Below are 26,617 nucleotides of genomic sequence, written 5' to 3' on the forward strand. Positions count from 1 at the left end.
AACTGCTCCTGGTTGAGTAATTGATAAAAATCCAAAGCTAAATCCCTAAAATGACACAAATATTACTGACATGTATAGTATAAATCTCTTGGGAAAAAAATGATCAAGACTATATAAATTGGGATGGAGATTTCATTAGTGAAAAAGTTACATATGGAAAAATATGAATAGTAAAATTTTGATAATTATACTCTCAAAGCAGAAAATTCTCTTCAAGTTTTCATGGAATGGGATTTAAAAATTTTCCGTGAACCAACAGTCAAGTCTCTATTATAAAACTTTTACTTAACGACCTCTATTTTAGCAGGCTAGACATTTCTAGGACACTATGAATCCTAGGATTTATACCAGTTATACCCTAAAAATAAAGGAGAAAGTGGACGTGAGGTTAATGTGTGTCAAGCTTAAAACACACAAACTAAAGTTTTTCCAGCGAGATAAACACAACACCAGGCAAAGTGGGTACAAGGCAAGATTTATTAAAAACACTCTCCGGGGAAGTTTCAGGGCTCAGGAGAAGGGGAGCCAGGAAAGTTGCGCCGGGAGGAGGTGGGCACCCTCCAGTGAGGTTCCTTGACTCTGGAAAGCCCAGTGGCGTAAGTCACGCCCAAGGCAGGGAGAAGGGGGCTTTTAAGGGGCCTCTAGGGGAGTTCAGGGGTATTTTGGCAAGTTTCCCTTATTTGGATATTTCGCCTGCTCGTCGGGGTCCCATTGGTCCCCTGGAGCCCGGGGTGGGGGTCTCAGATTCCCGTTTGTCAGGGTCCCAATGGTCCACGGGAGCCCGGGGTGGGAGGGTTTTCAGATTCCTGCTTAGGTCTTTGTTCTCCTGTCCGAGCTCAGGTTTTGTGGCGGGGACTTTCGCCATCTTAAGTAGCCCTTTCTTTCTGCCAGCCCAACACAAACGACAGGAAATTCAGAGCTAAGGAAGCACCTTCCTATAACCTGCTTCACTAAGCATTTCAAGATCTTTCAAAAATTTTCTTATTTAAATTCAATTTAATTAACATACAGCATATTATTAGTTTCAGAGGTAGAGTTTCATCAGTTGCATACAACACCCAGTGCTCATTACATTACATGCCCTCCCTATAATGCCCATCACCCAGGCACCCCATCCCCTCACCCCCCTCCCCTCCAGCAACCCTCAGTTTGTTTCCTGGGGTTAACAGTCTCTTATGGTTTGTCTCCCTCTTTGTTTTCCTCTTATTTTTCCTTTCCTTCCCCTATGTTCATCTGCTTTGTTTATTAAATTCCACATGAGTGAAATCATATGGTATTTGTCTTCCTCTGCTTATTTCCCTTAGCATAACACACTCTAGTTTCATCCATGTTGTTGCAAATGGCAAGATTTCATTCTTTTTTGAATGGCTGAATAATATTCCATTGTGTGTATATACATACGTACACACACATCACACCTTTATGCATTCACTCTCTCGATAGACATCTGGGATCATTCCATATTTTGGCTATTGTGGATATTGTTGCTCTAGGTATTGGAGTGCATGTACCCCTTTGCATTTTGGGATCTTTTAACAATGAAAGGTATTACAAAATCTAAATGCTATAAGAAAAGACATAGTGATCGCCGTACTGCCTTCATTCTTTTGTTAAGCAGTAAACTTTGTTAATATTATAATTAATCTGAATTTTACTTGCGGGTTTAAAGAGTTGTTAGAACCCTTAACTACATAGGCCTTCACTATACAATAGTTCACGGTTACTATTCCTCCAAATAAACTGACCTATATTTTCTCACGAGACATAATTTAAGTGGATTATGATGAAACTGAACCTTATCAAGTTTAAACTGTTGTTATTCATTGACATCCTTTAATTGCAATAATATATTTATTATATATAACTCTCAGCAGCATGTTCAGCACACAGTAAAGACTCCATAAATATTAGAGCTATTATTAGACTTTATAATCATTATTGTCCTCATTATGATGATGAATATAAAGAGACATTTGGTATATGACTTCTGTATGTGTTAAAATATATTTTATGAATTCTCACTGTATTGGACAATTATGTATTTACAGTCAGATAATTTATTTGGTAGTTCATGATTCCACATTATAAAATATTTAATTATGTGAAATATTGTTAGAGTATTCAGCATTTTTTTTACTTTTATATGAAAATCATTTCTCAATTGTTTCCTTGCATAACAATTTCAGCCAACCAATTCTTTTGGCTCTAAGATTCTATTTTATCACTTGAATGCCTGGAAATCTACTTTTATCTTAGGGCTGCCCTAGTATGCCTCAGTGACCTAATTTTGAAGCAATAGGATCTGGCATTAGTAGAGCTCTAATTTGGATCCAAAGAAAAATTACTTCTCTCTAAGAGTAGATAATGCATTATAAAGTTCCAGGTTATAAAAAGAAATTACTAAGTGAAAGTTCAGGTAAGAAGAAGAACAGACTTTTTCTTTGATCATGCTTATCTGTTGGAAAGAATTGTGAAAAAAATAACACCCACACATTCAGTAAGGTGAAAGTCTTTGTAACACAGTGTATCTAGGTCACAAGTTTTTATTTAGGGATCATATTAATCTCTGTGACACTGTAACAAAGAACTGTGAAGGGATATATACAGGTAAGACTGGCCTTAAAAAAGAGTAACATTAAAAACCGAGCATGCAAATATGATCAAGGGTGACAATGTCAAAAGAAACACAAAATCACTTTCCTCAGGAGATAACTAGGTAAGACAGGAAGAGTATAATTGCTTTGTGAAAGATATATATTTCAAGGAAACTTAGAAATGCTATTTACATCCATTTAGTATGTATTTATTGCACACTCATCTATGTCAAGTACAGGGTTTTAACATGATGCTAGATTTGCTTTATCCTAATAGTCTTACATGTATTAATCCATTCATCAAACAACCGAGTACCTACTCTGTGTCAGGCAGTATACTAGGTGTTCAAGGTACAGAGAAAAGTAGGATTTTTGCATTCATCATGAAGTGAACAGAAAAGGATACTGAAATGGACAATAAACATATAAACTTGTTTAACTTCATTAGACATCAAGGAATTGTGCATATACCACTTCACTAGACGCTTAAATTTAAAAAGACACATGATAGCAAGTCTTTGCAAGTTATGTGGAATAACTGGAACCATCCATGGCACTGTTGGTAAGCATGTAAATTGCTACAACCAATTTAACAAATCTGTATGGCAGTTATTACTAAAGCTGAGCATGTACATATCCTAGGATTCTGCAATGTACAAAATGTGCTCCTGTCCTATATGTATATCAGAAATGCATGCACATATTCACTGAAAGACACATGCAAGAATGTGCAGACTGTACTGTAATAACCCAGAATTAGCAGTTCCACTGGTAGTAAAAGTGACAACTAAATTGTGGTGTAGTCATATAGTGAAATGTTACACAGCTATGAGAATGAGCAAACTACAGTTAGATGCAACAGTATCAGTGAGTTCTATCATCAAAATGTTAAGTAAAAGAAGCCATACTTTAAAGAATACCTATGACATGATTTTATATATATATGTATACACTATTCAAAAAGAGGCAATCTTAGAGGAAAGTAATGATGGAACGGGGGAATACCGGAGATTCTTGGGTGCTTATAATGATCTGTTTCTTCATCTGGATGCTGGCTACATGGATGGCTTCACTCTGATCCTTCATTACACTAGAACTTGTGATCTGTCACTCTCCTATAAAAATTTACTTAAAAATAAGCACTAAACACCATTTTTGAATTAAGATAAACATGCTATAGGAAAGTGAAGACAAAGGGAAACAGGAGAAGTATGATGAATAAAGTAACTAGGCTGTTACTACCTCCTGGTAGTTTTCTATTTTATTTGCTATAATCCCTCATTAACTGATATATGGACCACTGTGATGATGACCCACTAGTCTCCCTGTCTCAAGTGCCTTCACTATCAATTTATTTACATATTCCAGTGAAATCTTTTAATAATTTTTTAACCATTGCTTTACACAAGTCATTCCCTTGCTCAGATATGATTACTGACTCCTCATTGCCTATACTCTAAAAACTAAACTCCTTAGCCAAACATATACCGCCTTCCATTAATATGATCAAAATCGGACTTTAACTGACTTATTATATACATTAGCTACCTTGAGAGATGGTTGAGGGCACAGATCCAAGAACTCTTACTCTGTGACACCGGCACATTACTGGATAGCCCTGTGCCTCAGCTTTCAATCAGTAAAATGGGGACACTACTAGTAGCTATAACACCAATCTCAGGAAGTTTTGTGGGGATGCGATGAGTTAACTCCTGTGAGAGTGTGACTGTACTGATATGTACTGGTTATTATTTTTTCATTATATTAATCAGCAAAAGTAGCTGCCAAGCAAGACAGTCAGTAGTGCTTGTCACTTAGTTCAAGGCATTCTACCTAAATATGGAAGGCCCTTGTTCCATCTTATTTGTTATATTAGTGAGAATACTTAAGTTTTACTCTCAACAAATATCAATGATCAAACATAATGTTATCAATTATAGTTATCATTTTTTAGATTATACCCTCATATCTTAGTCATCTTATAGATGAAAGTTTGTATCCTTTCATGAACCTCTTCCAATTTCCACCATACCAAACCAATCTACAAATATCAGTTGTATTTCTATACACAGTGAACCAAAACAATGTATATGTTTCATGTCCAAGAAAAACCCGACATCTTCTAGAAATACAACAGCATGCATTCTATGAATGCCCAACCTTTTAAAACTTGCCTCAAAAAGTTCCAGCACAAGCTTAGTAAGTTGTTCCGTAAGCTTCCACAGAATGCCTCACAGCTGGGGCTACTGTTAATTATTCCAAGTCGCTCTCACCATGAAAACTTCAAAGAGTCTCCCCAGCCACTCTCCAGTATTCTACGAAGCTTCTATCTTTTCACCAAACCATTTACAAGGCTTGGAAACATTGAAAACATCTTTCATCTTTCAGTTCCTCTTTGGTTAATCATGTTTTTGTTCAATTCCATGTTCACTCCAGTGCCATTTTCTGCAAATCTGCTTTGCAGGCAGTCATGTGAATACAGTCAGCTTTACTGTGTTCCTCAAGTTTAATAATGAAAAGTAGTGTTAGGGTGAAGGCAAACACACATCTTCAGATCCAATGCAAGCATTTATATAAATTGAATTTGAAATACTGTTGTAGACTTGGGTTCTTTCTTATTTACAGGATAGAAGAGTCTAGTGAAATACAATTGTTTTAGTCCACTACCACTAGTTCTTAGAGATTTTGAAACTTAAGTAGCAGTAACTCTTTCAACTTCTGACTGACCTTGTAATAAAGATGCAAAGAGAAGAATAGGCTGTTACAAGCACCACCTTCAGGGATGTCCCACCTGGCACCTGGAAAACCCTTGCATCTAGACTATAATGCCTGAAATGCTGACCTTAAGGTCTACCCATTTATTTATTCCATTATTCAAAGAAAATTAACAGAATGCCTGCAGTTTGCCAGGCACAATGCTGTGAGCAGAAAGGGTGCTGGAGGTATTAAGTTCAAGAAAATCCTAAACCACTTTTTAAAGAAACCCTTTCATTTGTGAGAGGTGAAGAAAACAAGAGAATAAATACATTGCAGAGCATATGAAAAATGTTATCAAAGTGAGGGGTATAGAAATGCACTGACCACAGAGATAATCCACAGATGGATTGTGAAGGGCTTTGGGGAAGTGGAGGATTTTTGAGGATATCGGAAACCTGCCAGCTATAGAAAAGATGTGGGGGAGGGGTGAGAACACCAGGTTAAAAGAAAAGAAGGAATAAGAAGCCTGCAGGGGTGGGGGGTGGGGGGGTGTTCATGTACCTAAGGTAGAGGGTCTAAAAGCAAAAACTAAAAAACAAAATAAAATTAAACTAAACTGAAAGAAAAGGTTTTGAAGTTCCATTTATGCCTAACAAATTTGGATTTTATCCTGTTGCCAACAGAATGCTAATGAAGGACCTTAAACAAAGGAGCAAAATAATGACAATGCTGACAGTAGCAAGCAGGCTGAGCTGGGAATGGTAGAGATCCGGTGAAGGACAAGTTCACTCAAGAAGCTACTGTGCTCAAGACAAAAATGCCAAAAGCTCCAGAATCATTAAGGCCTTACCTCCAGGTAAAGTTCAGATACCTGGCCCGGTGAGGCAAACTTTAATCATTCAAATGTCTATTGGTATAAGTGAATTTAAAGACATTATTTTCAAAAGACAAATGCTGCTGCAAAGAAATAAGACCATGAGAAAGAAGGTGCCAGATGACCAAGGTGACTGAAGGGAAAAGGAGGGCGCAGGACAGTGACGAATGACCATTTTGAAATTTTAGTTAAAATCGATTCTCGATCTCATTTTAAAATAAATCTCAATAACGTTACAGGGAAATTCTGGTTCAGGAAGGCAATGTAGAAAGATCCTAAACTCACCTCCCTCCCATGGACGCAGTGAAACTACAGATTTATATGGAATAGTTTCCTCTGGAAAAAACTACAATTGGCAGTGAACCCAGCACATTGGGTAAAAGAGAGGAAAAGGACCGAGAAGCAGATAGGAAACGATGAAAAACTCTCCTGGTAATCCCTACCTCCCATCCCAGTGCACTGACAACCTGTAAACCGGAGGGAACTCAAAACCCAAGTTTTTTCCTGAGGAGTGAGGAGTCTGTACCCTACCCTGGATACCCCTGGCACCTGAGAGACCAACCCCCTGAACATCTGGCTTTGAAGAGCAGTGGGGCTTGCACCCATGGGACCTGCAAAGCTATGGCAAACTGAAAAATGAATCTTAAAGGGGTCATGTGCAGACTCACACACTCCAGGACCCTACACAGAAGCAGCCCTTTGGAAAGTGCTCAGGCTTCATGAAAAAGAGACTTCTTTGATAATTTTAATGTGCTGGTCTGAGGGGTAGGGGTGGGCAGGGATGCTCCCTGGGATAGGGGCTGATGGGTCCCAACCTCTAGCTCCCGCTCTGCCTCACTAAGGCCCTCGGGCACCACATTTTTCTCTGTTGGGGGATTGGTGGTGGTGGTGGTGCGTGTGTGACATTTGTATACTCTAATAGGCAGGTGTCATCTTCCACCCTGGTCCTCTACCTTGCTAAAGCTGGCAGGCACCATGTTTCTCTCTCTCTCTCTCTCTTTTTTTTTTTTTTTTTCAGATGATGCCAGCTTTGTACTCTCCCTCTGCCACATTCCTGAAGGGAATCTCCCACATACACCTGCAGCCCTGGTTCTTATGTTTTGTGACTTGGTTTCTGTGGCTGCCAACTCTTGAATGCCTGGCTCTGGAGGCCAAAGATGCTTCCATTCATGGGTTGCTTGGGACTATAACAATTGGCAAGGCAGTTCTTGGCAGATTACCACTCCCACTTCCAGGGCACTGCACAAACAGCTGATGACTGAAACACTCACACAATCTTTCTGAGAAAGGCTATCTTGTCCTGGAGCTTTGGCCTTAGGAACAGGTTGAGAATTGGCACACATCTAGACTTTGCAGAGGTGCTCTCGGGGAATAGAGGCTAGGGGATGCCATATTTGCACTCTCCACTTGGCTCACGACTCTCACCAGTATCCCCCAGAAAAGAATTTATACACTCACCTGGAGCCCTGATTTTTGCAACTGCCAACAGAGAACACCTCTAGATCACCTGTTTCAGTGGCCAAGAAGATTTACACTTGTGGTACCACATATATATTTGCATACTAAGAAGCTGCTGCCTATGGGCTTGGCTTCTATTCAGTCTGAATCTAGGTGTTGAGATCCTTCCCTTTGGGACACTGATGGGTCTTGGCACATACTCAACTACTAAGAGCTGTTAAAAATAAAACAGTCTACTTGGACCATCACCAAGAGCTAGGGCAAGGTTAAACAGTAAATTTCATCTCCTACACAAAGACAACTCTTCAAGACAGGGAGAGGAGGTTGTTTCAACTAACACATAGAATCAAGGAAAATGAAACAGAGAATTATGTTCCAAATAAGGAATAAGATAAAATCTCGGGGAGGTTAAAAAAAAAAAAAAAACAGGGAAAAATGTATCTAATTAAGAGTTCAAAGCAATGGTCACAAACATGTTCACCAAACTTGGGAAAAGAATGAGCACAAGGAAAATTTCAACAAAGAAAATGTTAAAAAAAGAAAAAAAAAAGGTACCAAACAGAAGTCCCAGAGTGGAAGAATACCATTAACTGCATGGAAAAATCCTCAGAGGTGTTCAATAGTAGACTGGTTGACTGGATGAAGAAGAAGAAAGGGTCAGTGAAGAGGTGATGGAACTCACCTAATCAGAGTAGCAAAAAGAAAAAAATAAAAAAGTGAAGATAGCTTACTAGGCTTATAGGATAGTAACAAGTGTACCAACATTCATATTATAGGGGTTCCAGAAGGAAAAGTGAGAAAGAAAGGGGCAGATAACATATTTGAAGAAATAATGGCTAGAAACATCCCTAATCTAGAGAGAAAAACAGACTTCTAGACCCAGGAAGTTCAGAGAGACCAAAAGAGACCTACACCAAGACATATTGTAATTCCAATGTCAAAAGTTAAAGATAAAGACAGAATCTTGGGGCAACTGGGTAGTTCAGTCAGTTAGTTAAGTGTCCGGCTCTTAACCTCAGCTCAGGTCTTGATCTCAGGGTTGTGAGTTCAAGCCATGGCTGGGTTCCTCACTGGGCATGGAGCCTACTTAAAAAAAAAAAAAAAATTTACAAAATTTAAAAAGAGACTCTTAAAAGCAGTGACAGAAAAAAACGGTTATGTATAAGGAAACCTCCATAAAATGATCAGATTTTTCAGCAAAAACACTGCAGGCCTGAGGGCAGTGGAACAATATATTTAAAAGTGCTAAGAGAAAAAAACCCTCCAGCCAAGAACACATGACCCAGCAAAATTACACTTCAAAATTGAAGGAAAAATTAGTTTTTCAGATAAGCAAAAACGGAAGGAGTTCATCGTCACTAAACTGGTCTAGCAAATATTAAAGGGACTTCTTTAAGCTGAAAAGAAAGGATGCTAATTAGCAACAAGAAAACATATAAAAATATAAATCTCATTGGTAAAGATAAATATATATTAAAGGTAGTAGATTAATCACTTATATAGCTAGTATAAAGATTAAAAGACAAAAGTAGTAAAAACAGCCATAACTACTACAATTATTTAAGAAATACAGAGATAGCAAGACGAGGAATATGACATTAAAAATATAAAACATGGCAGGAGTGTTAAAATGTAGAGCTTTACAATGCATTTTTTTTTTAGAAGATTTTATTTATTCATTTGACAAAAAGAGAGAGAGCACAAGTAGGCAGAGTGGCAGGCAGAGGGAGAGGAAAAAGCAGGCTCTCCCCTGAACAGGGAGCCCAATGGAGGGCTCAATCCCGGGACCCTGGGATTGTGACCTGAGCTGAAGCATTCCCTTAACTGACTAAGTCATCCAGGCTTTAAGGCATTTAAGCTTAAGTTATTATCAACCTGAAATAGACTGTTACAAATATAAGTTGTTACATATAAGCTTCATGATAATAACAAAGCAAAAGCTTATAGAAAATACATAAAAGATAATAAGCATATCACTAAAGAAAGTCATCAAGCCACAAAAGAAAAAGCAAGAGATGGAGAAAGGAACAGAAAAACTACAAAAACATCCAGAAAACAATGAACAAAATAGCAATAAATATATACCTATCTATAATTACTTTAATTTTTTTTTTCTAAAGATTTTATTTATTTGTCAGAGAGAGCGAGCGAGAGCGAGCACAGGCAGACAGAGTGGAAGGCAGAGTCAGAGGGAGAAGCAGGCTCCCTGCGGAGCAAGGAGCCCGATGTGGGACTCGATCCCAGGACACAGGGATCATGACCTGAGCCGAAGGCAGCTGCTTAACCAACTGAGCCACCCAGGCGTCCCTATCTATAATTACTTTAAATGTAAATAAATTATCTAATCAAAAGACAAAGAATGGCTGAATGGATTAAAAACAAAACAAGACCTATTGAAATGCTGCCTATAAGAGAGTCACTTCAGATGTAAGGACACACAGAGACTGAAAGTGAGGGACTAGAAAAGATATTCATTGCAAATGGAAACCAGACCAAACCCAAACTAAAAAGCTGATGTAGCTATACTCAGACAAAATGGACTTTAAAAGACTGAGATAAGAAGATTGTTACATAATGATAAAGGGGTTAATCCAAACAGAACATATAACATTTATAAATATTTATGCACCCAACAGAGAAGCATCTAAATATTAAGTATATAAAGCAAATATTAACAGACCTAAAAAGAGAAATTGATGGCCATACAATAATAATAGGGAACTATAATACCCAACTAACAGCAATGGATACATCATTCAGACAGTAAATCAATAGGAGAACACTGGCCTAAAATGACATATTAGACAAGACGGACTTAATAGATACATATAGAATATTTCATCCAAGGGCAACCATACAAATTATTCTCAAGTGCACATGAAACATTCTCTAGGATAGATCATGTATTAGACCATAAAATAAGTCTTAAAAAATGAGTAAGACTAAATTCATCAAGCATCTTTCTGACCAAAATTGTATGAAACTATAAATCAATTATAAGAAAAAAATAACTGGAAAATTCAAAAATACCTAGAGATTAAGTAACTTGCTACTTTACAACCAGTAGGTCAATGGAGAAATAAAAAAAATACACTGGGATAAATGAAAAAGTAAATAAATACATCAAAACTTATGAAATGCAGCAAAAGCAGTTCTAAGATGGAAGTTCGTAGGATAAATGTCTACCTCAAGAAACAAGAAAAATCTCAAACAACTTTACATCTCAAAGAACTAGAAAAAGAACAAACACTGAAGTTAGTAGATAGAAGGAAATAAAGATCAGAGCAGAAATAAATAAAATAGGAACCAAAAAGTCAAAAGAAAAGATCGATGAAACCAAGTGCTGATTCTTTGAAAAGATAAACAAAATTGACAAAACTTTAACTAGACTCCCCAAGAAAACAAAGAGGGAGGACTCAAATAAATAAAATCAGAAAAAGGAGACCTTACATAAGACACAAAAATATACAAAAGATTATGAGACTACCATAAACAATTATATGCCAACAAACTGGATAACCTAAAAGAAATGGATAAATTCCTAAAAACATAAAATCTTCCAAGACTGAATCATGAAGAAAAGGAAAAATTGAATAAACCAATTACTAGTAAGGAGATTGAATCAGTAATCAAAAGCCTGCCAACAAACAAAAGCCTAGGACCACACAGTTTCACTGGTGAATTCTACCAAACATTCAGATAAGAATATCAATCCTTCTTAAACTCTGCCAAAATACAGAAGACTAGGAAACACTTTCAAATTCATTTTACACAGCCAGCATTATCCTGATACCAAAACCAAACAAGAGGACACACACACACACACACACACACATTTATAGGCCAATATTTCTGATGAAAATAGATGCAAAAAATCCTTAACAAAATATTAGCAAACTGAATACAACAATACATTAAAAGAATCACACACCATGATAAAACAGGATTTATTCTAGGAATGCAAAGATAGTTCAATAGCCACAAATCAACAATGTGATAGACCACATTTATAAAATGAAGGTTAAAGGGGTGCCTGGGTGGCTCAGTGGGTTAAAACCTCTGCCTTCAGCTCGGGTCATGATCCCAGAATCCTGGGATCGAGCCCAGCATTGGGCTCTCTGCTCAGCAGGCAGTCTACTTCTTTCTCTCTCTGCCTGCCTCTCTGCCTACTTGTGATCTCTGTCTGTCAAATAAATAAATAAAATCTTTAAAAAAATAAAATGAAGGTTAAATATCATGATCATCTCAACAGATGCAGAAAAAGCATTTGATAAAATTCAACATCCATTTATGATAAAAATCCAACAAAGTGGGTACAGAGAAAACATCCCTGAACAAATAAAGGTCATATATGACAACCCACAGCTTATATCACACTCAATGATAAAAACTGAAAGCTTTTCCTCTAAGCTCAGGAACAAGACAGAATACCCATTTTTGCCACTTTTACTCAACTTTTATTTTAGCATTGGAAGTCCTAGCCAGAGCAATTAGGCAAGACAAAGAATTAAAGTCATCCAATTTAGAAAGAAAGAAATACAACTCTCACTATTTTGCAGATGGCATATTATATACAGAAAAACCTTAAGACACCACCAAAAAACTGTCAGAATTAATGAATGAATGCAGTAAAGTTGCAGGATATTAAATCAATATAGAGAAATCTGTTGCATTTCTATATACTAATAACAAACTGTGAAAAAAAGAAATTAAGCAAATAATACCACTTATAATTAAATCAAAAAGAATACAATATCTAGGAATAAACTTAGCCAAGGAAGCAGAAGACCCATCCACTGAAAACTACAAAACATTAATAAAAAAAAAATTGAAGATACAAATAAATCAAAGATATTCTGTGTCCATGAATTAGAAGAATATTGTTAAAATGTCCACACTACACAAAGCAATCTGCAGATTCAATGCAATCTTTATCAAAATTCCAATGACATTTTTCACAGAAATACAAAAATTACTCCTAAAATTTGTATGAAAGACAAAAGACCCTGAACAGCCAAAGCAACATTGAAAAGAGGAACAAAGCTGACAGCATCACACTCCCTGATTTCAAAATATATTACAAAGCTATAGTAATCAAAACAGTGTAGTACTGATATAAGAATAGACAAATAGGTCAATGGATCAGAAGAGAAAGCCCAGAAATGCATATATGGGCAATTAAGAGAAATGGTCCAAGAATATTTAATGGGGATAAAAAGTCTCTTCAATAAATGGTGTTGGGAAAACTGGACAGTCACATGCAAAAGAATGAAACTGGACCACTTTTTAAATACCAAACACAAAAATTAACTGAGAGTGGATTAAAAGCTGGAACGTAAAACCTGAAACCATAATACTCCTAGAAGAAAACACAGTAATTTCCATGAGTTTGATCTTGACAATAATTTTTTGGATTTGATAGCAAAAGCAATGGCAACAAAAGCAAAAATAAACAAGTAGAACTACAGCAAACCAACAAGACTCTCTGCACAACAGAGGAAACCATCAACAAAATGAAAAGGCAACCTATGGAATGGGAGAAAATATTGGCAAATCATATATCTGTATGGGGTTAATATCCAAAACATATAAAGAACTCACACAACTCAATAACAACAACAAATAAACAACTAAGTTAAAAATGCAGAGATCAGAATAGTCCTTTTCGATTTTCCAAAAATGACATACAAATGACCATCAGGTACATGAAAAGATGCTCAAAATCACTAATCATCACAGAAATGCATATCCAAACTACAATGAGATCTCATCTCTCATCTGCTAGAATGGCTATTACCAAAAAGATAAGAGATAACACAGGTTGCTGAGATTGTGGAGAAAGGGGAACCCTTGTGCACTGCTGGTGGGAATGTAAATTGGTGCTACAGGTACTATGGAAAACTGTATGGGGGTTCCTCAAAAAATTAAAAATAGAACTACTATATGACCCAGGAATTCCATTTCTGGGTATTTATGAAGAAAACAAAAATACTAAACTCAAAACATATATGCAGGGGTGCCTGGGTGGCTCAGTGGGTGAAAGCCTCTGCCTTTGGCTCAGGTCATGATCCCAGAGTCCTGGGATTGAGCCCCACATCGGGCTCTCTGCTCAGCAGGGAGCCTGCTTCCTCCTCTCTCTCTCTGCCTGCATCTCTGCCTACTTGTGATCTATGTCTGTCAAATAAATAAATAAAATCTTTAAAAAAAAAAAACATATATGCATCTATGCAATCTTCATTGCAGCATTATTTACAATAGCTAAGATATAAAAAGAACCTGTCTCCATCAATGGATGAATGGATAAAGAAATTGTAATACTCCTGTATGTAACGCATAGACACACACATACTGGGATATCATTCAGCCATGAAAAAAATGAAATCTTGCCATTTGCAAAAACATGGATGGACCCTGAGGACACTGTGCTAAGTGAAATGAGTAAGACAGAGCAAGACATATACTGTATAATTCTCAAAAACAAGTTCATAGATACAGAGAACAGTTTGATGGTGGCCAGAGATTGGATGAAATGGTTGAAGGGGGGAGTCAAAAGGTACAAACTTCTAGTTATAAAATAAATAAGTCATAGGGATGTAAAAAACTGCATGGTAACTATAGTTAAAAATAGTGTTTTGCATATTTGAAAGCTGCTAAGATACCAGACCTCAAAAGTTCTCATAAGATAAAAAAATTCTGTAGCCATATATGGTGACGATATTAAGTAGATTTACTGTAGTGGTCATTTTGCAATATACACAAATATTGAATGTTGTACAACTGAAACTAATAAAACATTTTATGGATGTGAAATACTTTAATTAAAAAAATAATGTTATAGGTGCTTTGATGAGGTTTTCCGTAGTACAGAATGAGGAAAATGGGAACCACTGCCAGACCTTCTGACCCCATGTGCAGTGCGCAAACTGCAGTCATGTGTGGTGGTCCTGTGTCCTCACTCAGAAGCTTAGCACTCAAAAGAAAAAAAAAAAAATCAAACCCAAGTTCGTACCTTATAAATTTAAAATAGATAAAATAATGCTTAACCCATTAAAGCCAACAAACAAAGCTTAATAGCATAAAGACATTTCTAGCCTTTTCCTGGTAAGTTAAAATAAAATGATACTTATTAATAATGGAAATTCAGTAGAATGGCAAAACACTATGATCATCTAGATTGAAGATCTGAGGGGCTAGCTATTTTTACTCTCATAGTTACAGGAAAGAAACTGAGAAGACTAAAGTTTGAAACATCTTTGCAAGATAACCTAGCATCAGTTCAAGGCCAAGACCCCAGTTCAAAGCCCACACCTCTTCCTGAAACCACAATGCGGATTTATATTCAGATTCTATTACTTTACTAACCTGACATCATGATTTCTTAAAATGAATTGAACTACTCCAGGGAGAGCAGGAAAACTAGGATAAAACCACAGTGTCATTCCACCAAGATATGGTGGTGACGTCCATTTAAGTTTGTAACAACTGAAGGAACAGCTTCCCATGAAAGACGGCTTTGCCTTGTACAGGCAGAAAATGGGACCTGTATGCCACAAGATACTTGTAGGCAGAGAATGGTTCTTATTGCTCTTTCTTTGCATAACACAGAGATGCTGCCTGGCACATATTAGGCAATTAATATATATTTGGTGAATGATTAAATCATAAGTGCATAGTTAGGAAGTCTTCCCCACGGGCTTTCTTGCATCCGCGTGTCCTTATAAATATGTGAAAATATAGGAGTTCAAACTTCCTACATTTACCCATCTAAATGCTGGTATCTATAAACATGGGAATGACTAATATTTGAGGAGAGTGACTTAAATTCTCCAAGAAAGAAAAACAGCCCTGCCCCCATTGTCTCCGGGTTCTGGAGAACAAAGTACTTGTGTAAGCTGAGAAATGCATCAGGCTTATGATGGTGGGTTCTAAGAATTGTCTTGTGTCAGGCACTTTCTGTACACAGTAAACATAAACGGCCTAGAAACTGAGGTACAACCAGCTTGCTCAAGGTCACACATATTTCAAGAGACAGGACAGGAATTCCAGCCAGATTTCCTTGATTCCAGGACTCATGCTCTTCCCACTGCACCACTATACTTTTAAAGATACGTTAAAATATACAATTATATATCGGTAACTATATCCTATTAAAACTGCAGTCGGTTTATGCAGCATTTAGTCATGATGACAAATGCCTTACTGGCACTAACATGACTGCTTTACAATTACAATTTGTTACTTGCACTGACATAACTGCTTTCAGTTCTTTCCTAATTCTTTCAGATAATCTATCAATGTTATTGATTTATAACACTTTAAAAATGTGGAATGATAATCCGTTATTGAAGAGTTCAGCGACGTCTTCAAATTAAACAGCAATTTGTCAAAATCCTATTTGCCCACCAGATTGACAAGTGACCTACAAAACTTGCAAATGCTTCCTAAGCATACACAAATTAGCACGGCTGCTTTATGAGACAGTAAGGTACACCGTGCCTCAAGCACACGCAGGGGTAGCATACTGTAGATCCGATTCAACAGCATTCCTAAATGTTTAGCTATGATCTGCATTTATATTTCCTGTGTTAACACCTATAAATGAACTGTGCAGAGACGTAGGCAAATAAACATGATAACCATCAAAGATTTTTACTTTAGCCGCACGGTGATGAAGAATGCTAAAGATACACCACTCCAGAACTAATAGCTCATGTGGCTGGCAGGTGGGAATAGTTAAGTTCTCTTTGAGACATTGCATTTGTCAAGTTCCTTCGTCCTGGACTACAGTCAGCACTTTGCAGAAAGTTCTACATTGACATTGTCCAATGTGGGAACTGTTTCTAAAGTAAGTGAAAATGTCCTGTATACTGCACATCGGTATGAATTTCAGACTAAATAAATAGAAGATTTTAATATATAAACTACAGAAAGCTGCTCTCTGCTCCAAACTGTTCTTCCCACAGACTTCACAGACCTCCACCCCTACTCCCTGGTCTCCAGAAGCTAGGAGAAGGGTGGACTTTCCTGTCTCCCAACCCTGGCTAGGATCTGGGGGGGAAGGGTGGGGAGGAGAGTGGGAACAAAGAGCCAGATATGACTCCCCACCCTTCTATTCACTTTCCCACTCTGGGGTTAAGGTTGTACTGCTTGCTATCAGCATCACAGGAATAAAACAGAGGAATAACTGCAGGCAGCAGCAGTGAACTTTGATTCTCAACTCCCACATACCCCATGGGCATCTCAGCAGGATGATAATCACAGCAATGCTACGGTCCTCTTCCAGAATGGAGCACAAGCCTCTGATAGTATCGAAACTCTTTTGTGGTTCCTGTGAGTCTTGAAAGGATGTAAAACAGCATGCAAAAGACGCTTTTATTGGGATGTATACTCTGGTGAATTCCTGGTCTGTGTGAACTTTTGCCATGTTTCAAAATGCCTTTAATAATGTCTTCTGCCTTTTTGGTCTCCAGGGATACTCTGAACACCTAATACTATAACTCCAATTACACAATGGATTTCTCTTCTGAATGTACACCAAAAATATTTTAACAAATATGGATGTGTAAACATCTACAAACTACTAAACATAATTTTGCTCAAGCGGACTGACTCTGAAAATTAATTTTCTTTATATTATTTGAAAACTAGGACATGGATTTACACTACAATTGTGATTTTTTTTTCTTTTATGATTCTTGAATTTGATCAGCTTCAGTGGATTGCAGACTATTTTAAAAATAATACTTTTAGGGGCGGCTGGGTGGCTCAGTTGGTTAAGCCTCTGCCTTCGGCTCAGGTCATGATCTCAGGGTCCTGGGATCGAGTCCCGCATCGGGCTCTCTGCTCGGCAAGGGGCTTGCTTCCTCCTCTCCTCTCTCTCTCTCTCTCTCTCTCTCTGCCTGCCTCTCTGCCTGCTTGTGATCTCTGCCAAATAAATAAATAAAATCTTTTTTAAAAAAATAAATAAAAATAATACTTTTAGAGTTGTTGGGTTTTATTAAACTTTGGCAAATAAATCTATTTTTTTATTAGAATTCATAATATCTCTTAAATTATCTACAGAACCAGACCTTTAACAATTGCTTTTTTTTTTTTTAAGATTTTTTATTTATTTATTTGAGAGAGAGACAGTGAGAGAGATCATGAGCGAGGAGAAGGTCAGAGAGAGAAGCAGACTCCCGGTGGAGCTGGGAGCCCAATGTGGGACTCGATCCCGGGACTCCAGGATCATGACCTGAGCCGAAGGCAGTCGTCTAACCAACTGAGCCACCCAGGCATCCCAGAACCAGACCTTTAATATGTCTACTTTCTCCACCAAATGAATGATTTAAGAAAATCTTGTTATTTTATAAAAACAATTCATAAAACTGTTGTAATGTGTGCTTTTAGCAATTCACTAGACAAAACATTTTTAGTACATCTTGACCGTAAGTGGAAAAAAAAAAAGAATTGTCTAACAGTTTCTCTTGTTTATTCCAGTCACATATCACAGAACTCATAGCATTTAGTAATATGTCAATGGCACTTAGCTCATATGGATAATTTCATAATATATGAACTACTGTGTACTTTGTACTGCTAACAAATATATTTGTTGCACAAGGTATAAACCAGCATAGCCATTGCAAATTCAAAAACTGAAAAAAAAATCTCATTAAATTAGTTCAATAAAGAAATCACGGAGCACAAAAAATGAAAACTAAATTACTCTATTTTAAAAATCTATTTTATTTCTGCACATTTCAAATAAATCATATTTTTAGTAATATTTTTTAGTAATAGTAATAGGAGTAGTAATAGGAAATTAATATGTAATATATAAACCAAGAAATAGTAATAGGAAACTAATGTGATTTCATATTACTAATATGAAATAAAACTAATATGAAATCATATTAGTTTCCTATTACTAAAAAATGTGTAAAGTTGACTGATACTGTAATGGCAGATGAACTAAAATAACTGACAGGAATCAAGTATTTCTAAACTAATTGTTAAACATAGGATCTTTTACACATATGTACGCACAAGAACAAGCAACGTACTTGTATGTGTGTGTGTGTATATATATGGTCACACAAATATTCACTTTAAAAGCTGATGGCATCACTGAAGAACTGAATATGAGAGACTTCTAATAATATTCCTTTTTAAATGTCTCATGCTATTTATCAGACAGCAATCCAAAAATATATATCCATCTAATTCATTTTCTACTGCAAATGTGTTCACATGAATCCATTAGAGAAGTATAATAAAAATGTGCCTATTACAATGCACCCTGGCATAAAAGATACACTGATAAATTTGTATCATTGAGGCAAATTTCAAGCTCATCATTAACTGATAATATATGCACATCAAGGTAAAATAATAATAATACTACAGCTAATTATAAATTATAATTTAGTTGTACATGGTCAGTCTTCACTCTCTAAATCATTTAAATAAGATTATTTTGACATATATTAGTAATAGTATTAGCTAGCTGTTAGATACATTTATTAACCATAGTTTTTGTCAAGTTATCTCTTCACATTAAAAAAATGCATTTTTAATAAAGTGCTATATCACCATATAAAAAACAAATTCTTCTTCTTCCTCTTTAATACAACAGTAATGAAGCATACACAACATTGTTGCCTAGCTAGGATAAACTGATTTTTAAATCCCCATTACATGTTTCCGTGTGTGTATATGTGTGTGTGTTAACTGAATATATGTATTGGGTTCCATCTGCCTTTCTAAGAGTATCAAATGTAGGCATTCATTTTCCATTCAACTGGAAAGATCAAAATGCTTTAGAGATAAGGCAGAGGGTAATGAGGATAATTTTTTGTTGTTTAAATTATGTAGCCCTTTAAATCATATTGCACAAACACAAGTAGAAATAGAAAATTTCTGACTACACAAACTGCAGCATGTAAATATTTCCACTGGGCAAATTGTCAAGACAAACTGGATAGCATCAGTGAAAGTAGGTCTGTACTTTCTTGGCTACACAACTAGAAGGAGAAAATCTTAATACAAGAGACCTCTTCAGATAAAACCCAGTTTCTCAGCCAAAGGTCACCTTCTCTCCCTTCCCCAAAGTCCGTAGTCAGCTCATTTCTTGATGTTAAGAGCTTTTTTTCTGAAACAAAAACACTATTGGCTCCTCTGCATCCTTTACTCTTATCCAAGGTCAAATTATTCAAAACTCGACTCTTTTATTTATTTATTTTTTTAAAGATTTTATTTGTCAGAGAGAGACAGAGAGAGCACAAGCGGGGAGTGTCAGGCAGAGGCAGAAGCAGGCTCCTTGCTGAGCAAGGAGTCCAATGAGGGACTTGATCCCAAGGACCCAGGGATCATGACCTGAGCTGAAGGCAGACGCTTAACTGTCTGAGCCACCCGTGTTTCAAAATTCAACTTTTTCAATGCACAGAAAATGAATGAATATCTAAAATTTTACTCCAAGCTTAATAGGAAAAAACAATCTCCATCCAGCTATTTTATGTAGATAATCAGAAAGATGGCACTAATTATTATATAATCTATAATAAACAGTATTTCCAAGAATGGAGTCTAAGAAACCTTCCAAACTCCTACTTACACCTTTACTAATACACTGGAAATAATCCCACTGTTAAAAGTAATCTAATCATTTTCAGTAACACCAAATAATACTATTTCAACCAGTTAAACTTTCAAAAGCACTTTGATGGTAAATGGCAGCAACCTAAAATTCCATGATTACAGCCCAAATTTTACTAATTTACATATATTTACTTTGTCAACTCCCTTAACAACATAGCTACAATGCACAATACAGAAAATGACGAGTTCCCACAATAGGAAAAAATTCCTCATGAAAAAATACATGAACATGAAAAGCATATTAAACTAAGAAATGGTAAACTAAGAAAACCATATTAAATGAAGAAATTCCAAACTCTCCATGTAATATACTAATCCACAAATTCAAAGATAGTAATATTTCCTCCTCAAAAATGTTCTTTAGCAGAGATTTATCATCTTTTGAAATGTAATACAAAATTAATCCCTTAATAATAACACAACTATCTTCATAGTGTATGAGGAGAGTAATTTATAACACATTTGGAAACTTCAGGTGATATATTCTTTTATCTTAAGTCTAGTAATTGATACAGATTGGATGTATACTCTAGACAGATATAGTATACTCTGGTTAGATACATACTTTAATAAGTGCCTCACCAAGGTAAACCAGTAAGTTTGGAAATTTAAAAGGTCCCAATATTTCTTCCATGGCTCATATTGGTGTGATATTATAGTCTTACCTCAATGATTTTGTCCTGAATCTCCAGGCCATCTGCTCTGTCAGCAGGTCCATTTTCCAAAATTTTTGAAACATAAATTCCTTCTGCTGATGTTTCTTCCTTATTATTCTATCAAAAATAAAACATTAGCAAAAACAAACAAAAAAAAACATTAACAAAAACAAAACCATTAGCAATAAGAAAATGTAGACAAAATTTCAGTTGGATAAAGGACATTTAATAAATGTAACATTGCCAATGCTCCCTAAACATGCAACTCTCTCTCTCTTAGCTGGGGATTTGGCACTGAATTTTAACTTACTTAATACCAAATGGTCATTAATCAAGATGGCAGCTTTAATGAATGAGTCCAGCATCTCTGACAAGATTATCCATTCGCTTCACGTTTTTGAGTATACATTAAAAAATTATGTGAAAAGGGTATGTACAAGGTGATATTGATGGTCTTCAAAGTATTATTAAGCAGCTTACTTCTCAAGAGATGTAGCAATTAAAAAGGGTTACAAGGAAACAAAAAGCATATCTAGTCTCACTATATATTGTGGCCATAGTTTTGAAAATATAATTTAGCCTCTGGAAATAAAGCTCTGACTATATTCACAGGGAGACTAGGAGCTTACTCAAGTGTAAAATCCCAAAAGATCAACACTAACTGCAAGAAAACCCTTTCAAAGCTAATCGTTACACATTTCCAGGTGCAATGAGCCTAATGATTGTTAAACCTCAACCATATAACCGATATAATATAAATAGGACACTTCGGCCAGTCACAGGAAAACAATTATGTTGCAAAACCTATCTAGGTAAAATGCCCAAATACCATAATAAGAATTTTAAATGTCATTTTACTTCATGGCAGTTTAAATAAAATTATTTCCCCTTAATTAGCCTTCCTTAACATGAATTTGAAGAGTCTCTTAAAAATGTCCAGTGTCACCTAAATGTCAAACACCTAAGTGGCATTTTATAAAAACATTCCTTAAAGGAAAAAAACAAAACAAAAAAGATATGATGAAAAGACTTCTATCTTTTTATTATAAATGGGGACTGTTCTAGAAACAGAAGCACGGTAGTCATTAGTTGCTAGGTTTTCAAAATACTAAACAGTAGAGGGAAAATATGTCATTGCCATCCTGACCTAAACATAGCATATGGCCAACAACTCTAACCCAGTTTCCTTGGGCCACATCTGCAAAGCAGGATGTGAGAATTTCATGGCAGTTTATTAAGAAAATTAAAGAACATGATTTTTTTTTAACTTTACCACCTTTTTCTAGTTATGGTGAAAATTAAGTTGATGTAGTATTTGAAGGATATAAAAGAACTTTGTGACTACAGTGTCTGGTTTAAGTTTATAACTCATGTATTTTGAAAACAACTGGCAGCAATGTAGACAATATTAATCATTCAATGAAATAAAAGATTGAACTGGAGAGCCAACAGTATTTCAAATCAACTATCTTCCTTTAAATGGCATTTCTTAGACAACTGTGAAAACAATGATCCCTTATTTCAATTTATTTTAACTTTTCATGCCATCAATCAACATGCATTATAAACTGCCTGGTCTGTGTTAGTCTCTGAAAACCGACAAGTTGACTTAGTAAGTAGAAGGTATAATCAGGGAATCCAGTTACCTAATATTATCAAGTAGAAATCGCCTATACACATTGTGAAATAGGTTTAAGAAGTTTACCAATGGGGCTATCCAATGTAAATAAAATATGAAACATACTCTCTTTTTTCCCTAAAGTAGCAAAGGATAGTCTAGTTCATTAGTTGTTGTTTTTTTTGTTTGTTTGTTTGTTTCATTTTGTCAGAAAAATGTAGTTATATACTGGAACATTTGCATTAAGGGATCTGATATTTTTTATCATAACCATGATTTTAAAGATTAAATCACTTGCTACCCTCATTCAAAATCTACAAATGAAAGTGGTTTTCTATTATTTTATAACCAAAGAGTGAATTAAACATGAATAAGATAGATTACCTGATTTGGTCGGCCTCCTATAATATTGAATCCCAATGTGTCATTTTCTCTTTCTAACACAATGGTGAATGGCTTATGTTCTCCATCCTAGAAGAAAAGGGATACAATAACTAGGTAAGAAAGAAAAGGACAGGAAAAGAAAAGGAAAAAAAGAAAAGAAAAAAGCTTTTTAAAAAAGCTTTTTTAAAAATTTTAAAAAAAGCTTTTTCAAAAATAAACTGTCAATAAATTAACATTAAAAAAGAAGAAAACCTTAAAATTAAGGATGGTTGAATTTGGGAGATTCAACCCTTAATTTCTTCCTAAATTTACTTTTTAAAAAAGTGCTTGTGAGAAAAATTATTTTCAAAAATGTCTAAAGGTTTTATATTTTCACACAACTCTCTATCTTTTATCCTAATACAGCATCTAATTCTGGCTTCACTGTAATTTAAAACGAATTTCTGGAAACCCTACAGGTACCTTTACTTTTTTTTTTTTTACAATAGAGTAAAATAAAAAAATTTCAGAATTATTTTATGTAAAAACATCACTTCAGAAAGTCTTGAGGGATTGAAGTAACCGTAAGTTATTGATAAAATTCTTTCGGCTGTAATATTTGGATTGTTATTGTAATGCAGGATCTAAATTACAGTAATCCTAATTTTCAATAGTATTCTTACTTTGGTTTTGTATTATTCCCACAGCATTTTACAAAGAAAGGATTTGTGTTAAGTAAAACTGTATTATCTGGCCAGATAATAGCAAAACAATCAGGAATTATATCTATAACCTGTTTACTAATGACGACCAATTTAAATACAAAATGAAATCCTGCCAGACTAGGTAAGGTTTATTCATTCAAGGTTTATTCTAGGTAAGGCTATGGGTATTATTAACTGTCCTAGGAAACTACATTTGGCAATTCATGGTAAAATTCCATAAGCACCACCACCATCTCTTCCCAGGAGCTTTTCTCAAGCAGTGTATGCAGCAGCCCCTACTGGTAGTGGGAAAACATTTCTGAGGCGCACGGAGAAGCCTTCTGACAATCTACAAAACATGGGTAGTTGTTCCTCACTTCTCAGAATCATAGCTTGACTTGTTGCATGGACTTCCCTCATATAATTCCAGTTGCTGCTCCTTTCCATCAATCATGGCTTCCCTACAACCTTGAAACGTGACCTGGTAACGCACAGCACATTTCTGCGCTTCTCTCTGGGTCCTCCCATTTTGTAAATCTACCTGGCTCTAAACAGGATTCAGAGAGAATCGGGGATAGCCTCCAGCCTTTTAATAAGCATTGTGCCTCCCATTAACAAAGTAGAAACATTTTAGCCCCTCACAGTTAAGTTCTTTTTTTTTTTTTTTTTAAGGTTCAAGAACAGAAGCTTCCAAACTGGATGCCTGGGTTGGAGGCAGGGCAAAGCAGTCCCAAACGGGAATCATCGTGTGTTGCTCCTCCCCAGGACGCTGAAGAATGAAAACAGCTCCTTGAATGGAGTGCAAGTTCTGCTAAATCCTTGCTCACCATGGCAGCGACCAACAATGTCAAACACTGCGCAGAAGTCCTCCAGAAGAGAAGTAACAGCTTTATAAACAAGCCTCTTTACAGGGGGTGCTGCAAAGAGGCTTGTTTATTCAGTCTGAAATCGGGCAGTCCACCAGCACAGTTCAGGGCCAGCAGCTTCGACAAAGAAGGGAAACAGCCGCTGCCCAGGGGCTCATAGGGCTAGTCTGATCGCAGATGGGATGGATGGGGCTGCTCTCGGATTTGGTTCCCCAAACCACCCCTCCAACCACCACCACCACCACCACCACCACCACCACCACCAATGAAGAGATCCCGAGGCAGCTAAGGATTCTTTAGGGAAGGTTAGGGTAACGAAATCTCTGCAGGTCTAAGAAATCCCATCTGCTAATCTCTCCATGGTTTTCCTGGTTTCTCACATCCCTGATAGTCTCCGCACGAAGTAGAAGGTGGCCAATATAGGTAGTTTGGCAGGAAAACTAAGTCATTCAGAGCTAAAGGTGTGTGACTGAGGAGGCGGCAGCGATGCTGGGGCAGGGGCAGAGGGGAGCCAGGGTCGGGGAAGTCCTCACTTCCTGGCTTTCCTTTTCTGATTGGCTTTAGGCACAGGCCAAAGCCCCCCCCCCCAAATACACACACACACACACACACACGGTAGGGTAGGGCAGGAGAGTTAAAAATGGGAAGCAAGGTCGGGGGGGGGGGGTGAGTTTTCCTCATTCTTCTTTCTCCATTGAAAAGTTGGAATTGAATTAAATTCGTTCCGATCCTAATGTAAGTGTAAATTTGCAACACTAATGCAGCGAAAAGTACCAACAGTGTACGTCGTTTTGGTCAAGGCGGGTGGACGCCTCCCACCCCGTAGTGAGGAAGGGTGTCACCTCTGAAGGAATCCCGAAGTACCAGAAGGAAGCGGTCCTCTCTCCACCCCAGTCGTTCCCCAGGTGCCCGATCCCTCTGTGCTTACCCGGCCGTGGCCGCCGCCCAGGTCTCTGGCGAAGTTGCGGACGTGAGCCATGTACTGGGAGAACTTCTCCTGGTACCTGCGGGCCGTGAGCTGCGCCTCGTCCCGCAGCGCCCAGAGCTGCGCCCGCAGCGCCTTCTCGCGCCGACTCCAGGCGAGGACTAGCTGCCGCGGCCCCCGCCCGTTCCCGCCGCGGACGCCTGGCGGCCCCCCGCGCTCGCCCCCGCCCCGGCCGGGCCCCGGCGCCGTGCCGCAGCCCCCCCGCGCGGGGACGTCCATGCCGCGGCGGCCGCCCGGCTCCGAGACGCAGTCCGGCCGGCGGCGGCGGGCAGGGCGGAAGGCGCAGCGCTCGACGTGCGCCGCCAGCTCGTGGAGCCGGACCGAGCGGCCGCAGCCGCGGGCGCGGTAGTCGCACTGGATGCGCAGCTTCTGGATGAGGCCGCGCAGAGGCAGCACCCGGCACAGCTTGCCCGGCGCCAGGGGCTGGCACTGCAGCGGGCACCGGCGCCGCCGCGCCACCCAGGGCAGCAGGCAGCTGGCGCAGAAGACGTGCCCGCACGGCGTGCACAGGGGCTCCTCCAGCACCTGGCCGCACAGTTTGCACTTGAAATCCGGGTCCACCGCTTCGGCGAAGCGCTCCAGGGCAAAGCCCATAGTCTGGAGGGGGAGAAGGGGGAGCGAATCCGAGTCCGCTTTCTCCAAGCCTCCTGCCTTCCCCGGGCTACCCCTGGGACGGCTTTCCCGCGGCCGTGGTTGTGGCTGTCGGAGGGAAGGAGAAAGGTGGGGGGTGGAAAGCCCAGAGTTTGGCTTGAAGTTTTCAGGCTCTCGCTGGGTCCCCTGACTCCGCCGTATTGACGCTAATAGACGCCACCTCAAGTGACCAACCCCCCCCCCGCCCCAACACACGCTCACCCCCACCCCCGCCTCATTCGTGGCTCTGCCATTTATATTCTTTCAGATTGTGTCCGCGGAGGGCCGAGACCAGCTTGCCATGGCCCAGGCTTCAGGCAGAGCTGATAATGAGCACAGCGCAGATGTTGAGAAACAACTTTTAATTCCACCAGAATGTAAGCTCAAGGAGAGCAAGATTTTTGTCCGCTGAATTCTCATCGCCCCGCATCCAGTGGATCCTCAATAAATGTGTTTGAAATACATGCACTTCCGTTCTCTCAAATCAGCTAACCACAAAATCACCAGCTAAGTGGCTGCCACCTTAGAAAATC

General features: G+C 38.0%; 1 protein-coding gene across 1 annotated transcript in view; it reads right to left on the minus strand.

The window, feature by feature from the left end:
- The window catches only part of PDZRN4 (PDZ domain containing ring finger 4), a 352,459-nt gene extending 326,265 nt beyond the window's left edge, over positions 1–26,194 (minus strand). The window contains exons 1-3 of the mRNA XM_013063000.2: positions 25,398–26,194; positions 22,921–23,007; positions 20,928–21,035 (exon numbers count right to left, since the gene is read on the minus strand). Coding sequence (XP_012918454.2) covers positions 20,928–21,035; positions 22,921–23,007; positions 25,398–26,048 — 846 coding nt within the window. The 5' untranslated portion in view covers positions 26,049–26,194. The remainder of the gene's footprint in view (positions 1–20,927; positions 21,036–22,920; positions 23,008–25,397) is intronic.
- Between the last annotated feature and the right edge of the window lie 423 nt (positions 26,195–26,617).

The sequence above is a fragment of the Mustela putorius genome, unplaced genomic scaffold (genome assembly GCF_011764305.1).
Source record: "Mustela putorius furo isolate JIRA1106 unplaced genomic scaffold, ASM1176430v1.1 tig00537227_pilon_pilon_pilon, whole genome shotgun sequence".
NCBI lineage: Eukaryota > Metazoa > Chordata > Mammalia > Carnivora > Mustelidae > Mustela > Mustela putorius.